Source organism: Nanorana parkeri, unplaced genomic scaffold (genome assembly GCF_000935625.1).
Source record: "Nanorana parkeri isolate BGI_ZX_2015 unplaced genomic scaffold, ASM93562v1 scaffold561, whole genome shotgun sequence".
NCBI classification, from domain to species: domain Eukaryota; kingdom Metazoa; phylum Chordata; class Amphibia; order Anura; family Dicroglossidae; genus Nanorana; species Nanorana parkeri.
In genome coordinates this window covers 618066-636409 of record NW_017306829.1, presented here as the reverse complement: position 1 = coordinate 636409, position 18344 = coordinate 618066, and the positions used below count along the sequence as shown (strand labels likewise).

The following is an 18344-nucleotide window of genomic DNA, read 5'->3' as shown; positions in this document are numbered from 1 at the left end:
AGGGTGATCAGGGCAATCAGGGGTGCCATACCTTTCCAAGAGCAATTTGGTAACCAAAATGAGCGAAGCGCACTTTCTCTATGGATTCCTCACAGGCGGAGTGCCTTTGGTATCACTCCGCCTGTGACATGAGATGGCGCTATAGAGGAAACATCGGCTTATGCGGCTCTGCTCCCTCCGCTGCCACCTCGCTTCCTCTAGAGCCGGCTTCGCTGGCACCGCTGATTCTCTCCCGCAGCTCTTCAAGTTCCCCCTTATGCCACCACCGGCCCTGGGAATGGTCACAACTAGGTCTTATTTTCGGGGTAGGTCTTATATTTTAGCAATTCCCCAAAATGGTGCTAGGTCTTATTTTCGGGGAAACAGAGTAATAGGGATCTGTTGTTCATTGTTATCAACAGGCAGTAGATGACTATTAAGGTGATCTGTTGCTGTAATGGTGAACAGCATAGAGCGGATCTGACTGCTCAGAGATGGCCACCAGACATTACAGAATTCTCTCTACAAATACAACACGAATGCTCTGTGTTACAGTGAATGGCTCTTTTGGAGCAAACCCTTCACAGATGCATACTTTCCTTAGTCCAACAGCTGTGGTTCCATGGTTTGTTTACAAAGCTTTGCACATTACAGTCCCATGGATTTTTATGGCTCTGGCCTTGAGACACAGCCCCATGGATTTCTATGGATCTGGCCTTGGGACTCAGCCCATTGAAGTATACAGTATAGGCCGGGCATTAATGCACAGGTGAATACTTGTGCCACTGACTGTAAACAAACAGTGGAACCATGATGACCAAGGTACGTATGCATCTGTGGAGGGTGGGTTAGGTCAGGAAAAGGGGGCAATAAAGTTCACTTTATTTCCAAGTGCACTTATCCTGTAAATGAGATGTAAACCCTATATGTGCAAACATAATCAGGGTTGCACATGTTGGTGCAGTGATGGTGAGTGCATTGCGCATGTCCATGTCATGGTAGTTTACAATGGTGCTATAACACAACATATAGATGTGCCTGCATAATCTAAGCATGTACGCCGGTCTGCGCATGCGTGAAGCGCATGCGTGAAGTGCGCATTTCGGCGTCAGCCAATCAAGATGGCCAGAGATCCCTGACCCGGAAAAGGACTGTGTAAAGCTTTCGGTGTTCTATCGAAATGGCCAACCCATCGAAATCTCTAATACGTCACTTCTGGTTATTAGAACGATTGGAAGAGGTCAGCGCCGTCGAGGGAGCGATGGGAGGTGAATTTAGTTCCGCGATTGCTATTGGTGCTAGTTGCAGGACGTCATCTGTCTGCGACCCTGTCTTTCATCGTGGAAAAGCATGACTGCTGTGTCAGGGATGCTGCGCTGCAAGGTTAGTCATGACATTGTGTGTGCGAGGTGATCATTACCGTTTATATTATGTGTGTTGTGTTCGCGGGTTTCTGCTTCCTTCCATTCCCTGCTAAAGGGTAAAATGAGTCATGTGTGATAATTCTTCCCCTAGCAGCTCATCTCATGGCAACCGGCCGGGCTCTTCCACACATGTACAAGGCTGGCCGCAGACAAGAATGTTCTGGTAAAGCTCAGGAAGAAGACTGGCTACTCGTTCACCAACTGTAAGAAAGCCTTGGACAAGTTCAGCAATGACATAAAGCAGGTAATGGCTGCTCTCAGGAGGTGTGGATGGGAAAGCAAGTTAAGAAAAAAGCCTATACACCATTGACAACAAACCCAGCTAAACATCTTCCCAATGAAAGCAAACTGACCTCTTCAAACCTAAAGTGTAGTTCCTCTTTTGCAGTCAAAGTTGAGAACCCCCATTATATGTTTGTTATGCTTTCCTATTCACAAATCATTCCTAAAATTAGTAAACACATTCTTCCCTTCCTAGTTATTTATTTGCAGCAGGATTATATATAGGGTACTACAGGCAGCTTCTACGGCTTAAAGAAAAACTCTGGGGAAAAAACTATTCTTAACTCTTGCAGTGACTCTACCCATGTACTGCAAGGGTTAAGTGCTCGTTTTGATCTGGGGTGTAAAGTTATTCTCTCCTGAACCTCGGCGCTGGCTTGCTGTTTGAGCGCTCCCTCCAGATTGTCTCCTTTGGTACAACGATAGAATGTTCTTCAGTGTCCTCATGTCCTTTTACACAGTGTATTGGATGTGATAACTCTAGGATCCTTAGACCACTGGAGCGGAAGGGGAGAGAGAGAGGCTGGAAGGACCGGTCTAAGGGTCAGCCTTCTCCAAGGTTCAGGCGAGTTTAACTTTTAATTTTCCACCCTAGATCAGGGATGTCCAAACTGCGGCCCTCCAGCTGTGGTGGAACTCTGCATCCCATGAGGCTTTGCAGGATTCTCACAGCCACAGACATGACTCCCGGAGAGAGCTGCTTCATGGGATTTGTAGTTTCACCACAGCTGGAGGGCCTGAGTTTGGACATCCCTGCCCTAGATGAAAACGAGCACTAAGAATAATTTTTCCTGGTTAATGATGAGATCTGCCAGCAAAGTACAGACAGGGTTAATTATGGTAAACATCAACTCCCCAGCCACTTTTAACATAAAAAAAATAGCAGCTTTTTTATTTGCTTAAAAATCTCATCTAGCACAACATTTAAGTTATGCAATGTGAACGGGAACATGTAACAAATACAAAATAGGTGTTATACTTTAAAAGTGTATTTGCATTTTGCAGCCAAATTGGGATATCTAAAGCCAAATATGTATTCTTTCACTTTGGGAAGCTGTTCTTCACTTCATGACAAAATAGGAAGTGAGAGGAAATCTTTTTGAAGGAAGGTAAATCCTCATGTAGACAGTTTTCACTGCAGCAGGTGTCCCCACTGGAAGGTTTCCTGTTGTGGTGGTGACAAAGTGTAGATCTTCCCTCACTTTCAGTGACAGTGTCCGAACAAAGGGGTGAGTCTCCCCAGTGGGCACAAAAAAAAAACAACCTGACAGATGTCGTAAGTCTTCCCTTCTTTATCCAAAATGAAAAAAAATTGTTCAAGGGTCACACTTTCATTTTGATTCATAAATACCCGGTGATCTCGGCACGTGATCCCTTCACTGAATTCACTGCAGTGTTCTCACCCTACTTGGCCTGACCCTCACTTCCAATCAGCACGCTGAATCTGGAAGAAGTGCACAGAGTACCCTCTGCGATCCCTAATTTATCTATGGCGCTGCTGTGGGGTGGGTGCAGTATCTAGAAAAGGAGGTAAGTGTAATTAGCACATTACACTTGCCTCTCGCTTTTCTTTTTTTAGATTATTCTTGGAGTTCTCATTTAAAGCTTAATTACAGGCAAGCATATAAGTGTGTGTGTGTGTGTCAGCCCTCCCTGCCTGCTAGGGTAGGAGACCTTATTTTTTGTGTGTGTGCTGCAGGTAAGTAGTACAACTAGGTCTTGTTACTCCCCCATCCTGTGGCCAGAAAGGAAAGGTGAATTATAAACACTCGCTGTCGCACTGCTCTCTACTCCTCTCACACACTTTGTTAACACACAAGCTCTGCAACACAACTGATTGTATTAATGTGACTATAGAGCTTCATTTGTGTATTTGATATCTGCCTGGAGTTTGGTGCACTACCTATAAGCAAATCAGATGGCCAAAGTCGATGTATTAAAGACTCAGGTTATTCACAAAGCTGCCGAAGGCAGCCAAGTGAATAATCCACCCGAAGTGAAGTGAGCCCAACGCTGTTCGGCTATTCACTTCAGACTTGTACAGCTGATTTCAGCCGTACATCAGCTAGCTTCAGTACCTCCGTGGTACCGAGCAGAATAGAAAATCAGTGGAAAAAAGTTGGGGAAAAAAAGAAGAAAAAATGTTAAAAAAAGTAAATAAATGATACATTTAAAAAAATAATAATTTGATTAAAAAAGTGACAGCTATCCTCCACCCAACTGTTTCCTATTGGCAGCGACCTGGTAGAGTCTTCTAGCAGGTCCCGACCAATTAATAACAATTGGCCGGAGCTGGCCGTGACGTCACGGGCGGCTTCGCCAAGTTGTCATTGTTTAATTACACTTTGTCATTGTTTAAGTAACCTGGGGATGCTGATCTGTCATTGCAACTGGGCAGAGCCAGCTGTGAGATCACCGCCCAGCTGTCAGATGCGGGGCTTTCGGCCAGCTGTTCGCCACACTTAGGCTCGGTCGGGCCGAAGCATATGCCTTCGGCTCGGCTGAGCCACTCAGCCGCCTCCGGGAGCTGTACAGGCTATAGTGAATAGCCCGTACAGCAGCCCTTCGGTTCGACTGAACCGAAGGGCTCTGGCGGCCGAAGCTAGCCGAAAGATCAGCCGGAGCTACGGCTGATCCTTCGGCTAGCTTTGTGAATAACCCTCTTTGTTCTAGTCTTAAAACTCTTTGTTCTAGTCTTAAAAGAGAACTATGAGGTAAGTGTTTTTCCCCATAGTTCTCTTTAGTGTCAGTGGAGGACAAATACTAACCTCCTACCCTTGATCGAAAGCTCAGTATATTGCGAGCTATTGCCCACGATATACTGAGAGCGCCGCAGCCGTAATGCATCCTGACAATACTGTTGAGATCCACCCTGCTGCGTGAGTGACAGCTGGCTCTGCCTATCAATGAAATTTGAATCACACTTCATAAAAGTCATTGTTTTCTCTAAGCTTATAGTGTAGTGTGTTCCACGTTTTGTTTGCCCAGCCCGCTTAACCATTCCCTCTTCTCTCCAAGGCAGAGGTCTGGCTGCATGAACAGGCCCAGAAAGAAGGATGGAGTAAAGCCTCCAAATTGCAAGGAAGAAAGACTGCAGAGGGTCTTGTAGGATTGCTGCATAAAGGCAACACTGCCGTGCTGGTGGAAGTGAGTAAATACCCAGCTTTATGCACATTGTATTGTGTATTCTGAAATTAAGAACATTGACTAGTGCTAATACACATAATATAAACTACATAGCTTGTTATATGTCTGTGAAGGTTCTCATTCATCCAAGTCATGGTATATCTGTAAAAAGTTGCCTTTTACAGATATAGCTTGTTCTAGTTCTGTTTGGTTGCTGACAGATGAAGCCATGTGTTGGCCCAAAGCAGTACTCCAGGGGATCTGTTTGTAAGCCCTGGTTCACACCTAGGCGTATTGCATATGCGCGTCTGTCGCGCGTTTTTTTTACCGAGGGCTACTTGGCTGTATCCCAATGAAAACACGCAACAAAAACGGCCCAAAGTAGTACATGTAACGTTTCAGGCGTGGGCCGTTTTGTAGCGCGTTAGGGACGGGCTGAAATACGCCAAGGTGGGAACGAGACCATTGAATACAATGGGATTTAGATGTTTGAGCATTTTGTAGAGCGTTCGTCGAGCGTAGAACGCGCTACAAAACGTTCAGGTGTGAACGAGGGCTAGTGTTTTAACCCAAAACTTATGCAACATTCACAATATAAATAGAGAAATAGCTCAAAATGTATTATAACGGACCTTTTACCCATATCTTTAAAATAACAACAAACGCCCCTTTAGAAATGTTTATTAATAACAATCTACAAACACATACTTATAGATGATTGCAGGCTTTGTATTCTTTGCATACATTATTTCTCTTTTCTTCCCCAGTCTTCTGATAGTGGCCATGTTAACTAAGGGCAGATTACTAGCTCTCCTTTCACTTCCTGGATTTCTGGCACATGTGACTAGGACATGTGATCATGCACATCATCTCAGGGAGGAAAATGCTTTTCCCTGAGGTCTCATGAGATTTCCCAGCAATGCATTACTGATGTAGCTTTCCCAGGATGCAATGCTTTAGCACATTACATCATTTGTGCCAGAAGTGGACCATGAAGTAGATTAACTATATTTGTAAGTAAATGAAAAACATGTTTGTTTAACTAATACATGTAAGATGATTTTAAATCGGCATGCAGAGCTGCATACTGATAGGAATTGTTTATTTAATTTTTTAGTGGGGTAAAGGTCCATTTTTAAAAGAAAATAAAAGCTTTTATTGCAATACTTAGTTCCTTTAACCCACCACTAGGCAGGGCTCCTCTACCATGTTAAATGATGACTATCATCATCAGGGCTTGAAAAATCCACTCGTCTGCTCGTCCATGACGAGAGCCCGACGGGCAACTGTGTAATTACACGGCCGGCCGGGAGCTTTACATTCAAGCGATCAAGCACCTCGAGATGCCCGATCGCTTGTATTACCAGCAGCTGTCACTGCCTTTGCCGGTACCGAGATCCGCTGTGCCTGATGCGGCCGGGACCGGCACGGCTCGGTGATAGGAGGTCAAAGGGAGATCAGTACACGAACTCCCATTGATCTACTCTTCAGTCCCGGAATGCAGAAAGTGATGTATATTACATCACTTCCTGCATTCAGTGTCACTCTCCAGCTACAGAAGCTGATGAAGCAGATCTCTGCTTCATCAGCTTCTCTGGGGGTCCCTAGGTGACATTATGGGTCTTGGAGACCCCTGGTGTCTTCATAAAGAGGACCTGTCATGTAAATTCTTAGCCCCCCCCATGTGATGGCAATAAAGTTGTGTAAAAAAAAAAAGTAATAAAAATTAAAGAATCAAAAGAAATAAAGAAGTATTAAAAAAAGAAAAATAATTTTCTTTAGTCCTCCGCCCCCCACATACACATGCAGATATGCGTCAGGTGCGCCTACATGCGAAAACAATGATTGCGCCTATTGTGCCGCACATGTTACATATAACCGCGAATGTCGGAGTGAGAGCAATAATTCTAGGGCCATTAATTACTGATAACACTAAACTGATGAGCGGTAAAAGCGTTTTAAGCGTCGCCTATGGCCAATTTTCAGTGTGGTCATTTTTTGCGATATTGCGGGCGCACGCAATTTTAAGGCTTGACATGTTTGGTGTCTATTTACCCGACGTGACCCCGTCTTTTATGTTTTACTAAAAATATGGGTGAGAATAGATGTTTTATAACATAACATGGGGGGGGTTCGGGGGGGATGTATTCGAAATTTACGGTACTTTTTTCATTATATAGTAAAAAATAACACCCCCTCCCCTACTGGTGATTATATACCTCCAAAAGAAACCTCTATCTGTCCCCAAAAAATGTTAACATAAGTTGCAAGGCTATAGTCCGGTCATGCTGACTGGTGACATTTTTGACTGACTGGTGAAACACCCTCAAATTTTTGAAGCCCTGATCATCATTCAGTCCACTGAGCCCAGGCTTTTGTGGACACATTCCCCGTGGATGTGCATCATCATGGCGGCCTGAGCTTACAGTACTGTAATACAGTATGTTTATACGTAATTACGTAAGCAGCATTCTGTGCTTCATTAAGGACCACTGACACCACATGAGACGAGGAAGGACCTGTAACATCATCACATCGGCCGGAAGATATATAAGGGGACAGTGCGAGAGTTAAAAGTGTCCATGTGCTTTATCTTTTGGAGGTTTGACTGAAGAATCCTCTGCTCCACCTTTAATGTTCTTAGACAAAAGACGTGCGACCGTACAGTAGAAACGGTCGCACGCCTTCATTCACACTGCTCGATTCTCGTACGATCGTGGGATTTCCCGCGATTCTCGTACGAGAATCGAGCAGTGTATGGGCACCTTTAAGGAATATTTAGGGGATTAAAAGCGGAATATTCATAATGGCCTTGTGGGAGAAGGTGGAGGCACACATTGCCAATGATGGGCATTTTGATTCATCAATGATCACACAAAAGATTGATCTTAAACATTGTGTACCAGATACATTTTTTGCATATAAGATAACTTTTCCTAATGCTCTTTCTTGATTTAAATAGCAACCATGCAGTCAGAAGAACCAGGCTGTTACCTGCTTGATTACCGTTACAATCTGTTCTAACACACTTAAGAGAACTACAAGAATTGCTATTGACTTTTTCAGGTGAATTGTGAAACGGACTTTGTTGCCAAGAATGTGAAGTTTCAGCAGTTGGTCCAGCAGGTGGCAGTGTCAACACTAAAGCATTGCCAAAGTACAGAGGGAGACCAGTCCTCACACTTGAAGGTGAGTTCTTAGGTACTTTACATTACAGGGAGCTTATAGGTACAGATATATGCGGGCTGTTATTGCCACCTTATGTTAGAAGATGTAAATTCTGGGGCTGTCATCATTTATCCTTTCACTGCTTTGTAAGCCACTGACCCAGAATAAGTATGACCCAGGACCCAGTGACATAACTAAGCCCCTCTCAGCTCTAGCAACTGTTTTTAATCAGTTTTTTTTACAGTTCAGCTGTTTGCCAATGCATTTGTTATAATATATGATTGATTATATAAATATATACACACGCACACACTGTACAGGCACTGGAACTCGCAGAAGTCCAAGTTCAACCTAAAGAGATGACGCAACTAAGATTTTTTTTTTTTAGCATCCCCAGCAGCCATCTGGACATAGTATATCCAGCATTAGAATTAATTTATCTGAACCAATCAAAGGTAAAAAAAATATATATTTATTTTTCTGGAGTTCCACTTTCAATAAAACCTTTTATGGTTTTTATTATTTCATCATTACTGGTTGCCTGTGCTATTCTGTGTAATTCAGGCAGATCATGACTGGTTGAAGGCTCCAGCAGGGTGCTGTACATAACTTCCTAAAATTATCACATCACCCTGCCTCAGTAGTCCTTTCCAGAGCCCTAAGCCATATTGCAAGCAGTGGACTGGCTCTTTGGAGTAGTTATGCAAATACCAAAATTCCTTAAGGGTTTAGTGGCATTCTGGAGGAAAGGGAGTTCCTAGGCAGATTGCATTAGCATGCAGACCACCCAAGGTAATGCCCATATGTAATGATGAGCCACCATCATTGAAGGGAGTGCAATACAGTGAATGAAAGGAATGAGCTATGGACAGTAACGATGGGGAGCAACTGAGAACTCCGGCTCTGTCTGACTTGCTGCAGGTTTTATTGCACAGACGCTCACAGTGTGCAGTAAAATCAGAGTGAGCAATTTCAGTATATGAGAGGAGTCTGTACAACTGCACAAGACTGAAGGTAAGGCCAGCTCAGCTTTGTGATTGACCTTTCCTAAACGATTATAGGGGCTGTCATTGCAGACCTCCTGAAATACTAGGTGCCTGGCCCTCATTGTGACCCTCTGGCTTCAGTATTTGAGTTACTACCCAGCAGGAAATAAGCAGATCAGGAAAGTTGTTGTAAAGTCAGAAGTGCTTACCTGCATACCTGTTGTAGGTTACTGACTCAAGGTATTGAATCAAGAGGGTTGGTGTGTCAACTGTTTTCATAATGAAAAGGCCACAATGGCAGCCCCCGCATTTCTCTCCCATTAAAAGAATAACATCCAACAAAGCCCAATACTAAAAGTTTATTAGATTATAAAGAAATGTTTATAAGCCTCCTTACTTTGCTTTTACATCATACTTTCTAATAACATGCACAGAGTAGTTTTACATTCATTATTATTATTATTATTATTATTATTATTATAGGGTTTCCTTGCTGGTGAAGATTTTTTACAAATGAAGACAGAAGAGTCATCATTGAAAGACCTTCTTGCTCTGACAATTGGTAAAACATTTTTTAATTTGTATTTTCTGTATGTTAGAGCAGCAAAATATGTTCTGATTTTCTAGTTCTGTGATTTTTGCTGCTTTGTCTTGTATTTTGTATTCTGCCCATTTTCTTTTTTCAATTGTTTTCTGTCTCGTGTTTTGAAGGAAAACTGGGTGAGAACATGATAATGAAGAGAGCTGCGTGGGTCACCGTCCCTTCCAACATGTTTATTGGTTCATACATGCATGGGTCCCTACCTGCAGACATGCCTTTCTTGGCTAATATGGCATTTGGGAAGTATGGAGCCTTGGCTATATGCAAGCCAAATAACTGCAAAACCAACGTGACTGAATTGGGACGTAGACTTGGCCAACATGTGGTGGGTATGAGCCCATCGAGCCTGGGTTCTCTAGAAGATGAATCTGCTGGAGAGACAGAAACCAGGATGTTGGCCCAGCCTTTTCTACTGGAGCCCAGCCAAACCGTAGGACAGTATCTGCAGGCATACGATGTACAAGTGCTGGATTTTGTGCGCTTTGAGTGTGGGGAGGAAGTGCAGACCACGTCGTAGTGAATCAAAACATAGTCTTCTGCTAGGAAGTATGAACAATGTAATGTATATATTTTTTTTCCAGTGAAAAATAAATATCTTTCACTATAATGTGGCCCTCTGAGTTGGCTAGGGTTTAGTATTGTAAAGCAGTAAGCGGAGCCTACATACCTAATTACAAATTATACATAGAATCATTTATAAGATTATATACATAAAGCTCATCTCTACACATCTAGACCACCAATGTTAGGGGGGCCCTTTTCCACTGACAGCCATTTTTAGGGGGTCCTTCGCCACCGATAATTGATGTATGGGGCTGTCCGCCTCTGCTTCCTCTACTGGCCACCACTGTAAGGGAACACTCTTCACTTCTACCCCTGAATAGCCTTCGCCCTCGTTCACACCTGAACGTTTTGAAGCGCGTTCTACGCTCGGCGAACGCTCTACAAAACGCTCAAAAATATAAATCCCATTGTATTCAATGGTCTCGTTCCCTCCTTGGCGTATTTCTGCCCGTCCTTAACGCGCTACAAAACGGCCCACGCCTGAAAAGGTACATGTACTACTTTGGGCCGTTTTGTTGCGCATTTCCATTGGGACACAGCCAAGTAGCCTTCGGAAACGCGTGTTTGTCGCACAACTTTTTTACCGCGACTCGCGGTAAAAAGAAACGCGTGACGGTCGCGCATATGCAATACGCCTAGGTGTGAATGAGACCTTCAGCCCTCAATACAGCAGCTGTGTTTCACTAACTTATCCAACTCCCTTCACCAGAATCCACTATGTGATGCTTTTCTTAATAACTATTTAGCAACTTTCTACATAAACGTAATGCTTTTGCTTGCCAGTCCATAATTTCCTATGAATGTTGTGTTTCACAAATCATCCATTATTTTCTTTAGCTGGCATGTTTAGTATTAATCCTTTTTATTAATTTAAAGCCCAACTCCGGCAAAAATATTTCCTAAGTCCTTGGTCAATGGGTTTTATTTTATTTTTTAAACAGCGGTTCTTCTTCTTGCCCACAAGCTGTCCTCAGTCTTCCGAGTTGAATAATGCCCAGTGCCACTTAACCAGCAATACTGAGCGCTCTGTAAATACAGGGTGCGCCATGGGGCAGCAAGTGTCCACGTTAAAGTTCTTTTACATCAGCAATTAAGAAGTAATTTTTTCATGGCTTCAAATACCTTCTTTCCAGGGGTGACTGTACATTGAGCCCAACAGCAACTGGCTGGCGAGTGTGCTGGGAAAATGTTTTGCTTTTGTACTGTATAAAGCCCTTCCATGTGCACCTTGCTTAGAGCTGGTTACAAATTGATGAGTGCGTTTGCCATTTGTTTTGCTTGTACATTGAGCCCAACGTATCCTCAGGAGGACAGATTTGCATAACATTAATTTTTTTTCCCACTTTCATGAGACTCAGTTGGAGGTTATTCTAAACTGAGACTGTGGTCACATAAGTTTTGGACAGTTGAGTGACAGGTGGTTGGATTTATTGTCAGGGATTTCATTGGAGAAAAGTTGGGACTCTGTGTGCAGGCACCTGGAGACACCTGCACACGACTGATATTGTTCGTTTGTTTATGCACTTATGACAGGATAGGTTCCTTTTTCAAAATATTAATTTTATTAAACAGATGTGCTGGCATGGTGTGTATTCAACATAAGTGAAATTACAGTTTGTGGTAACTGTCTTTCTTTCTGCAAGGCTTACACACATACACACTTTATATATAAGATAACAATTTTCCGTATTACTGGCACCTTCATGTCAGCATAATAGGTATGCTGACACAAGAAAATTATGGTAAGTATAAGATACATTTCTGTATTATAATACCATAAGAATGCCATCATTTTTAATTAAAATTATTGTTATATTTTGTATAATTTGTGTTCTGGATTCAATCAGTACACACACTGAGCAATTTAAATCCCTTTACACGTAGGCAGGTTCCTCTCTAGAGTGTGCTGTCCCATAAATGATGAAAAAAAGTCAATTACTGTTTAGGCTAATTTCAGTTTTCTTCTCCTGTGACCCAGAGGTGAAAAAATGGTCATTCTTGTGGCTGAAAGCAAACCTGTAGCATGATATGTATAATGTACCAATTTGCCTTTACTAACCCCCCCCCTTTTGTCGCTTTGACATATAATCACATCATGGTTGTGAGTGATAACTGGGGCATCATGGGATATATAGACCTTATAAAACAGAGGGCATTCATAATACATGAATTTTTAACTGCCCAAAACAAGAAATCCCATGATTTTCAGGGGCCCTGGTTCACACCTGAGCAGAAAGACGCCAGCAGAAAAACACCAAACGCCTGAAAAGATACAGGAGCTTCTTTGGGCAGTTAAAAGTTCTTCTTTGCACCATAGACTTCATTGGAGCGTTTTTGCGCGTTTATACGTGCATTCTTCCATTGCCCACAATGGTGAGCTGCCAATCAAAACGTGCGTCTTCATGCATGCGCGTTAAAACACTCATTCAAATGTGCACATCGCACGAATAACCGCATGCTGTTAACACGCATATAAAGACGCAAAAACGGTGTCACCTTGGTGTAAACCTGGCCTAAATCCAGTTTCTATGAATACAATATTTTCTAGAGGTGCATCGAAATTTCAAAACCAAAACGAAGCCGAAATTAAAAAAAAAAAATGTCAGGCCGAAACAGAAACCGAAAATGTTTAAAAAATATTCAAATATTTAATTTTATTTTTTATAAACTTTTTTAAAAAAATTTATATTTTATTTTCATTTTTTTATTAAATATTTTTATTTTTTACTTTACTTTTAGGGGCTTTGTGGAAATATTGGGGGTCTAAACAGACCCCTGATATTTCCCTTTTAAAATAGAAAAAGATTTGAGGACACAGTCATCAATCACTGCAGCCCCTGTTATCAATGTACAGGAATCCTCTATACTGAGTGTTCCTGTTCATTCATAACTTGGAGATAGTATGTTTACTATAACCACAATCATGAATGAACAGGAGGTGATTTAGCTAACTTCCCATTCATTCATAATTGAGGATATAGTAACCATACCATGTCCTCATTTATCTACAAACACTCAGCAATTACTGAGTGTTTGCACTGGCTCTCCTTTCTGATAGCTGTCACCGGAGACTGGGTGGAGCGGTGAGGGGAGGAGACCTCAGCCTCTTGTGACAGCGCAGGCTGTCTCCGCCCACACACCGCTCTGCCGGACTGTGATAGGAGTCTGAGGGGTGTGGGAGGAGAGACGCCAGCCGCTCATAGCGCTGAGCCGACTGTCACACTTTCTCTCCTCCCTGCTGGGACACAGAGCAGCGGCCAGCGGGGAGGAGAGATGCACCGCTGTATCGGCAGAAAAATTGCACTTTCGGCATTTAGCCAAAAGTGCCATTTTCGGCCGATATGTTTCAGCGGCGATATATCGGTGCATTCCTAATTTTTTCGTTTGTGTTAAAGAAAGAGCTTCAGTTGATCTTAATTGTATCTAAATTGGCCACATAACAAACCTGTATTGTCATAGGAAAACCGCAACCATGACAAAAAGAAAAACAAAGTGGCACATGACCTGTCCACTGTTTACTGGCCCCAAAATTTGTCAGTATGTTCACTCCCTCTAGTCAAATTTGTCTGACATCTGGATTTCCCATTCGCAATGTATTTCCTATTCTTATAATACAGCAAATGTTACATCTACTGCTTCTGTTTTGTTTCCTTTTACAAGATGACGAAACATTGATTTTTATCAGTAATTCAGCATTTACTTTGCTGGAAGACCTGGCGTTCTCTGTCCCACTCACACATCACTGCACACGCTTCCTGGAAATAAGGCTTTTAGCCGACATGTCTGCCTTTACCTTCTAAACCTATTACCAGTAAAGATGTCAAATCCTGCACATAGCAGTGCAAATGAGATGATTCAATTTGTTTTTGTAAATGTGTTTTTTTATTTCATTTTTTTTTTTTTAAGGCTATGATTCTGTTACGCTCAAAGTATTTATATATCGGCTAACGTGACCACGTTATAATAGCTTGCCACAGCTAAACAGTTTTAAAAAAAGACAAAAATAATTTTATAAAAAGCAGCTCGGCTGCCCAGATGCTGTGGGAATCCTCAGTATCTCCTTGACATTGGTGGGGGGAAGCGCAGACCAGTATTTTCTGAGGGTTCAGGTACTAGACTAGGTTTTATACCCTGTATTGAGTTACACCTCCTCAATTTAACGGTATAACTGAAGGCAACGTTGTGCTTTTAGTTTTGGATAGAGTGGTGAAGGGTTAAAACTAGTATGGGGTTTTTATTGTTTATAGGGAGATTCCCTCTTTCTAACTGTCCTGATTACTAATGTCACCAGGAAAGAAAGTGAGGGCAAATCCATCATTTAGAGTTGCCACCAGAACAGGAATAAGGGAAATCTTCCAACAGGGATACTTGTTCCTGTGACAACTGTCTAAAGTTGGCCATACACCTATAGATTATCTGCAGAATTTTCTATGGTCAGATAGAAAAAGTGCAACAGATTCCTCCATCTACACTAAACTGTGTGGATGGAGGAATCTCCCACTGGGCCAAGCTGCAGTATCTTGCTAGTCAGCACCACTGGCTCTCAAAATACCTGAACAATGCCTGCATCCAATCAGATTGTTCAGTTATTTTAACAGCCAGCGGTGCTGACTAGCAGGATACTGAAGCTTGGCCCGGTGGGAGATTCCTCCATCCACACAGCTTAGCGTAGATGGAGGAATCTGTTGCGCTTTTTCCATCTGACCACAGAAAATCTGCAGATAATCTATAGGTGTATGGTCCGCTTAAGATGGGATTTTCCCCACATTGCAAAGATATTCTCTCACTTCCTGTTGAGTCTACAGGGCAGGAAGTGAAGGGAAATCTCCCTAACGAGATAGATATGGCAAAACCTACTGATCGCAGTTTTAATTCCTCTAATCTCTTTTGAAAATGGAAAAAAAGTTTTGGCTTTACGTAAACGTTAAGTTAGCATGTGTTCATGCAATGAATGATGAATTACGTCTTTACATGTGTGATACGTAGCGATACAATGGGGGGGGGGGGTATTTATCAAAACTAGAGCAGCAGTGCATGGCAACCAATAAGCTTCTCTCTTCAGTTTGCTCAGTTAAGATTTAAAATGAAAAAATGATGCTGATTGGTTGTCATCTACAGCTGCTCCAGTTTTGATAAATTCCCCTCTGTGTGTTTTTAGAAAAGTATATATCACTTAATGTATGAATGTTATATACTTGGTTTAATATCTAAAACTATTCAGCGGCTGAAAATACAATGACCATGGCAATATTTACAAAATCATATATAAATTGGTTTTGCCCCAATAAAAAGGCATTGCAAATAAACTTTATTTATCACGGAACCTTAAAAGTATCAGGCTATAAAAGTGCAACGCTTTCCTGTATATTACACATAATAAGGCAGGAGGGAATGCCCTTGATGTGTATCTAAATTGCAGGTAGTGCTTGTAGAGCATTGCTAAGCATTCTGGGAACTTTGGGGGGATAGGAAGTTCCAAATTCTGGTCAAGCAGCAGCCCAGAGCCGAGACACTGCCGTAAAAGTGTGGTAAATTGTTACATGGTGCTTTGTGTATCACAACCAATATTGTTGCAGCTCATAGAGGTATGTTTAGATTCACACCGCTTAGTTCAGTGCTGCTAGTCAATAACTCCCAAGGCTTCAACGTTGCATAATGTGGATGACCGTCTTAGAAAAATCCCATCTCCTTTTTCAGGTTCACTTGTTTCCATGCAGGTAAAGCTGAAAATTGTCCCCTAGTCATCCCAAATGCAGCAACAAAGTCATCGTCTGTGAGATAGGCCTGGAATGTAAAGACAGAAAATTACAAATGAAGTAAAAGTATCAGCAGTTTATTACGGTTGTATCAGTTTTTCTTGTGAGCGGCAGATAGTACTCAGATCATTGTCTATCCTCTCTTAGATGTATGGAGTGCAGCGGCCTGCCACTCATCTCTCTATCGTGATGTGAGGATAGGGAACACTAGACATGTATGCCAGCAAAATAAATTTGTTTCAGATTTTTTCTTTGGAGTTTCGGTTTCCGAACGCTGTTTTGTCTCATTATTCGGATTTAGATCTTTCGGAATTTCGTTTTAGTTTCAGACTGAGTTTTCTGATTGGCCATTCAGATGATCCGAAATCCCGTTAAAGAAACATTCAGAATAAGGCTTCAGCAACTAATCGATTATGATAATAGTTGCTAACTATTACCATAATCGGTTGGGGGGGGCGAGAAAGATTTTTTTTTTTAATGCAACCAATCGATTAGTTGACAAAATAATCAGGCAACTAATCGACTGAAAATATTCGTTCGCTGCAGCCCTAATTCGGATTAGTTTGCATTCTGCCTTGTACAAACAAGTTCCAATATGCTTAGAAGCATTTCTAACATCTCTTAATGGCTTGTTTTTGTCTCTCTTATAGTCTAATTGAACCCTCAAGCTTTATGACTGCAATGCAGCCAGGCTGCATATTCATTAATAAATCTGTACTTCTATTACAGTATTCTTACACCAAGTGCTGCAGCAAGAGATAAAATACCGTGTACTGCAGCAATTTGGAGAGTCAGACCATGGCTATCTCACTCAAAGCAGTTCTCCCAATGCCTGACACACTTCCCACCGCAGTGAACCAAGCAACAGCACTTTGACTCCCTGAGCAGCACGGTTGATTGGTTCACTGCAGGAGAGTCAACTTGCTGCTTTGTGTGAGCTAGCCGCAGTTCTGTAATACAGAGTATTTGAAACTGTAAATTATTACTGTATATGCAGCCTGTCAATAAATTACAGTGTTCAAATGTTGTCCCAGAAAACTCTGCGTGACATTGTTAAACACTAGAAGGTGTCCTGTGTGGTCAGGAAATATTGCTTTCAGTATTGTACTGTAAGTAACGTCACATTTTTGCGTGCAACCTTGGCAACCGTTCATTTTGTAGACCATTTTCCCCCAAATCCTCATCCCCTTGTTGCTGCAGTTGGCACATGGCCTTTCCCACAGATCTGCATGGAACCTGCTACTTTAAATATGACACTAAAAGTTCCATCCTTGGTGGGATACTTGTACACAATGCTGCACATCTAATTATTTTCTTCTAAACGAGACTGGAGTTATAGCTTAACTTATACAGTGCCTGGCAAAAAAAAAAAGTCATACATTCAAAGAAATTAACGATTTATTGACGGCACACCAGAAAATATCTCACGGCACACTAGTGTGCCGCGGCACAGTGGTTGAAAAACGCTGCTCTAAACCTTTGTTGGACCACTTTGATTATGGCGCATTCACCGTGGCATCATTTCAATAAGCTTATGCAATGTCGCAACATTTATTTCCATCTAGAGTTGCATTCATTTTTCACAAAGATCTTGTAGTGATGATGGGAGAGACGAAGCACTGTGCAAAGTGTTCTCCAGCACATGCCAAAGATTCTCAATAGGGGTAGGGTATGGACTCTGTAGTGAAAATGATGTCTCATGCTCCTCTTTCACAAAATGAGCCCGATGCATCCTGGCATTGTCATGAAATATACCCGTGCCATCAGGGAAGAAAAAAGCCACTGGTAGAAAAACGTGGTCATTCAGTATATTCGGGTAGGCAGCGGACCTCATTTTTGGGGACATAACATTGCTGAACCTAGACCTGACCAGCTCTGGCAACTCCAGATCATAACACTGCCCCACAGGCTTTTAACGTTTTGGCCAGGCAGTATATATATTGTGGCAGCAGGCAGGTGGGTATGTCTGTGTTCAGGTGTACTAATAAAGTTCTTCCTCTAGGGGGAAGTGCTGAGAGGGCTGGAGGCCCGAAGGTAACAAGCCCAGCTGAAGCTAGCTGGCTTGTTAGGGCCTCTACAAGAAGTCCCAGCCTCATAAGAGAAGGGCCCCACCCGAGAACCAGACTGTGTGTCTGGTGGACTGGGGAGCAGACAGCCTGTGTGGCAAAGAAACAGCCTATGTGGCAATCTGCCTGTGTGGCAAAACAGCAGCCTATGTGGCATTCCACCTGTGTGGCCAGTGGACGTTTAGGTTAAAAGACCAACTTGAAGTCGGTGAGACTGAAAACTGTTGTTGACAGAAAACAGTTCTTTATGTTTGAGAACCCCTGTGAGGGAACACCTGTATGGACTTTTCTTTTGAATTGAGCGTTAATAAAAGTGGGCAAAGAAGCCCTTACAAAGTGAAAAGTGAGTGGCAGTGTACTGAATGTGCTACCATTTGAAGCGAATCCTCACA

The 18344-nt window shown here is 42.4% G+C and overlaps 2 protein-coding genes across 2 annotated transcripts in view; one reads left to right on the top strand and one right to left on the bottom strand.

Annotated features, from left to right (window-relative positions):
- The first annotated feature begins 789 nt into the window (after window positions 1–789).
- On the top strand, window positions 790–10083 carry TSFM (Ts translation elongation factor, mitochondrial). Its single transcript, XM_018562108.1, has 6 exons — window positions 790–801; window positions 1495–1647; window positions 4704–4832; window positions 7878–8000; window positions 9449–9527; window positions 9677–10083. The coding sequence occupies exons 1-6, from the start codon at window positions 790–792 to the stop codon at window positions 10081–10083; spliced, it is 903 nt and encodes a 300-aa protein (XP_018417610.1).
- A 5686-nt stretch (window positions 10084–15769) lies between these two features.
- The window catches only part of AVIL (advillin), a 47518-nt gene continuing 44943 nt past the window's right edge, over window positions 15770–18344 (bottom strand). Inside the window, exons 19-20 of the mRNA XM_018562105.1 lie at window positions 16165–16205; window positions 15770–15912 (exon numbers count right to left, since the gene is read on the bottom strand). Coding sequence (XP_018417607.1) covers window positions 15801–15912; window positions 16165–16205 — 153 coding nt within the window. The 3' untranslated portion in view covers window positions 15770–15800. The remainder of the gene's footprint in view (window positions 15913–16164; window positions 16206–18344) is intronic.

Excerpts from the sequence above, each read along its gene's own strand:
- TSFM (XM_018562108.1), top strand. Across the intron at positions 8,001-9,448 it reads ACCAGTCCTCACACTTGAAG|GGTTTCCTTGCTGGTGAAGA; the intron begins GTGAGTTCTTAG and ends TTATTATTATAG. Across the intron at positions 9,528-9,676 it reads CCTTCTTGCTCTGACAATTG|GAAAACTGGGTGAGAACATG; the intron begins GTAAAACATTTT and ends CGTGTTTTGAAG.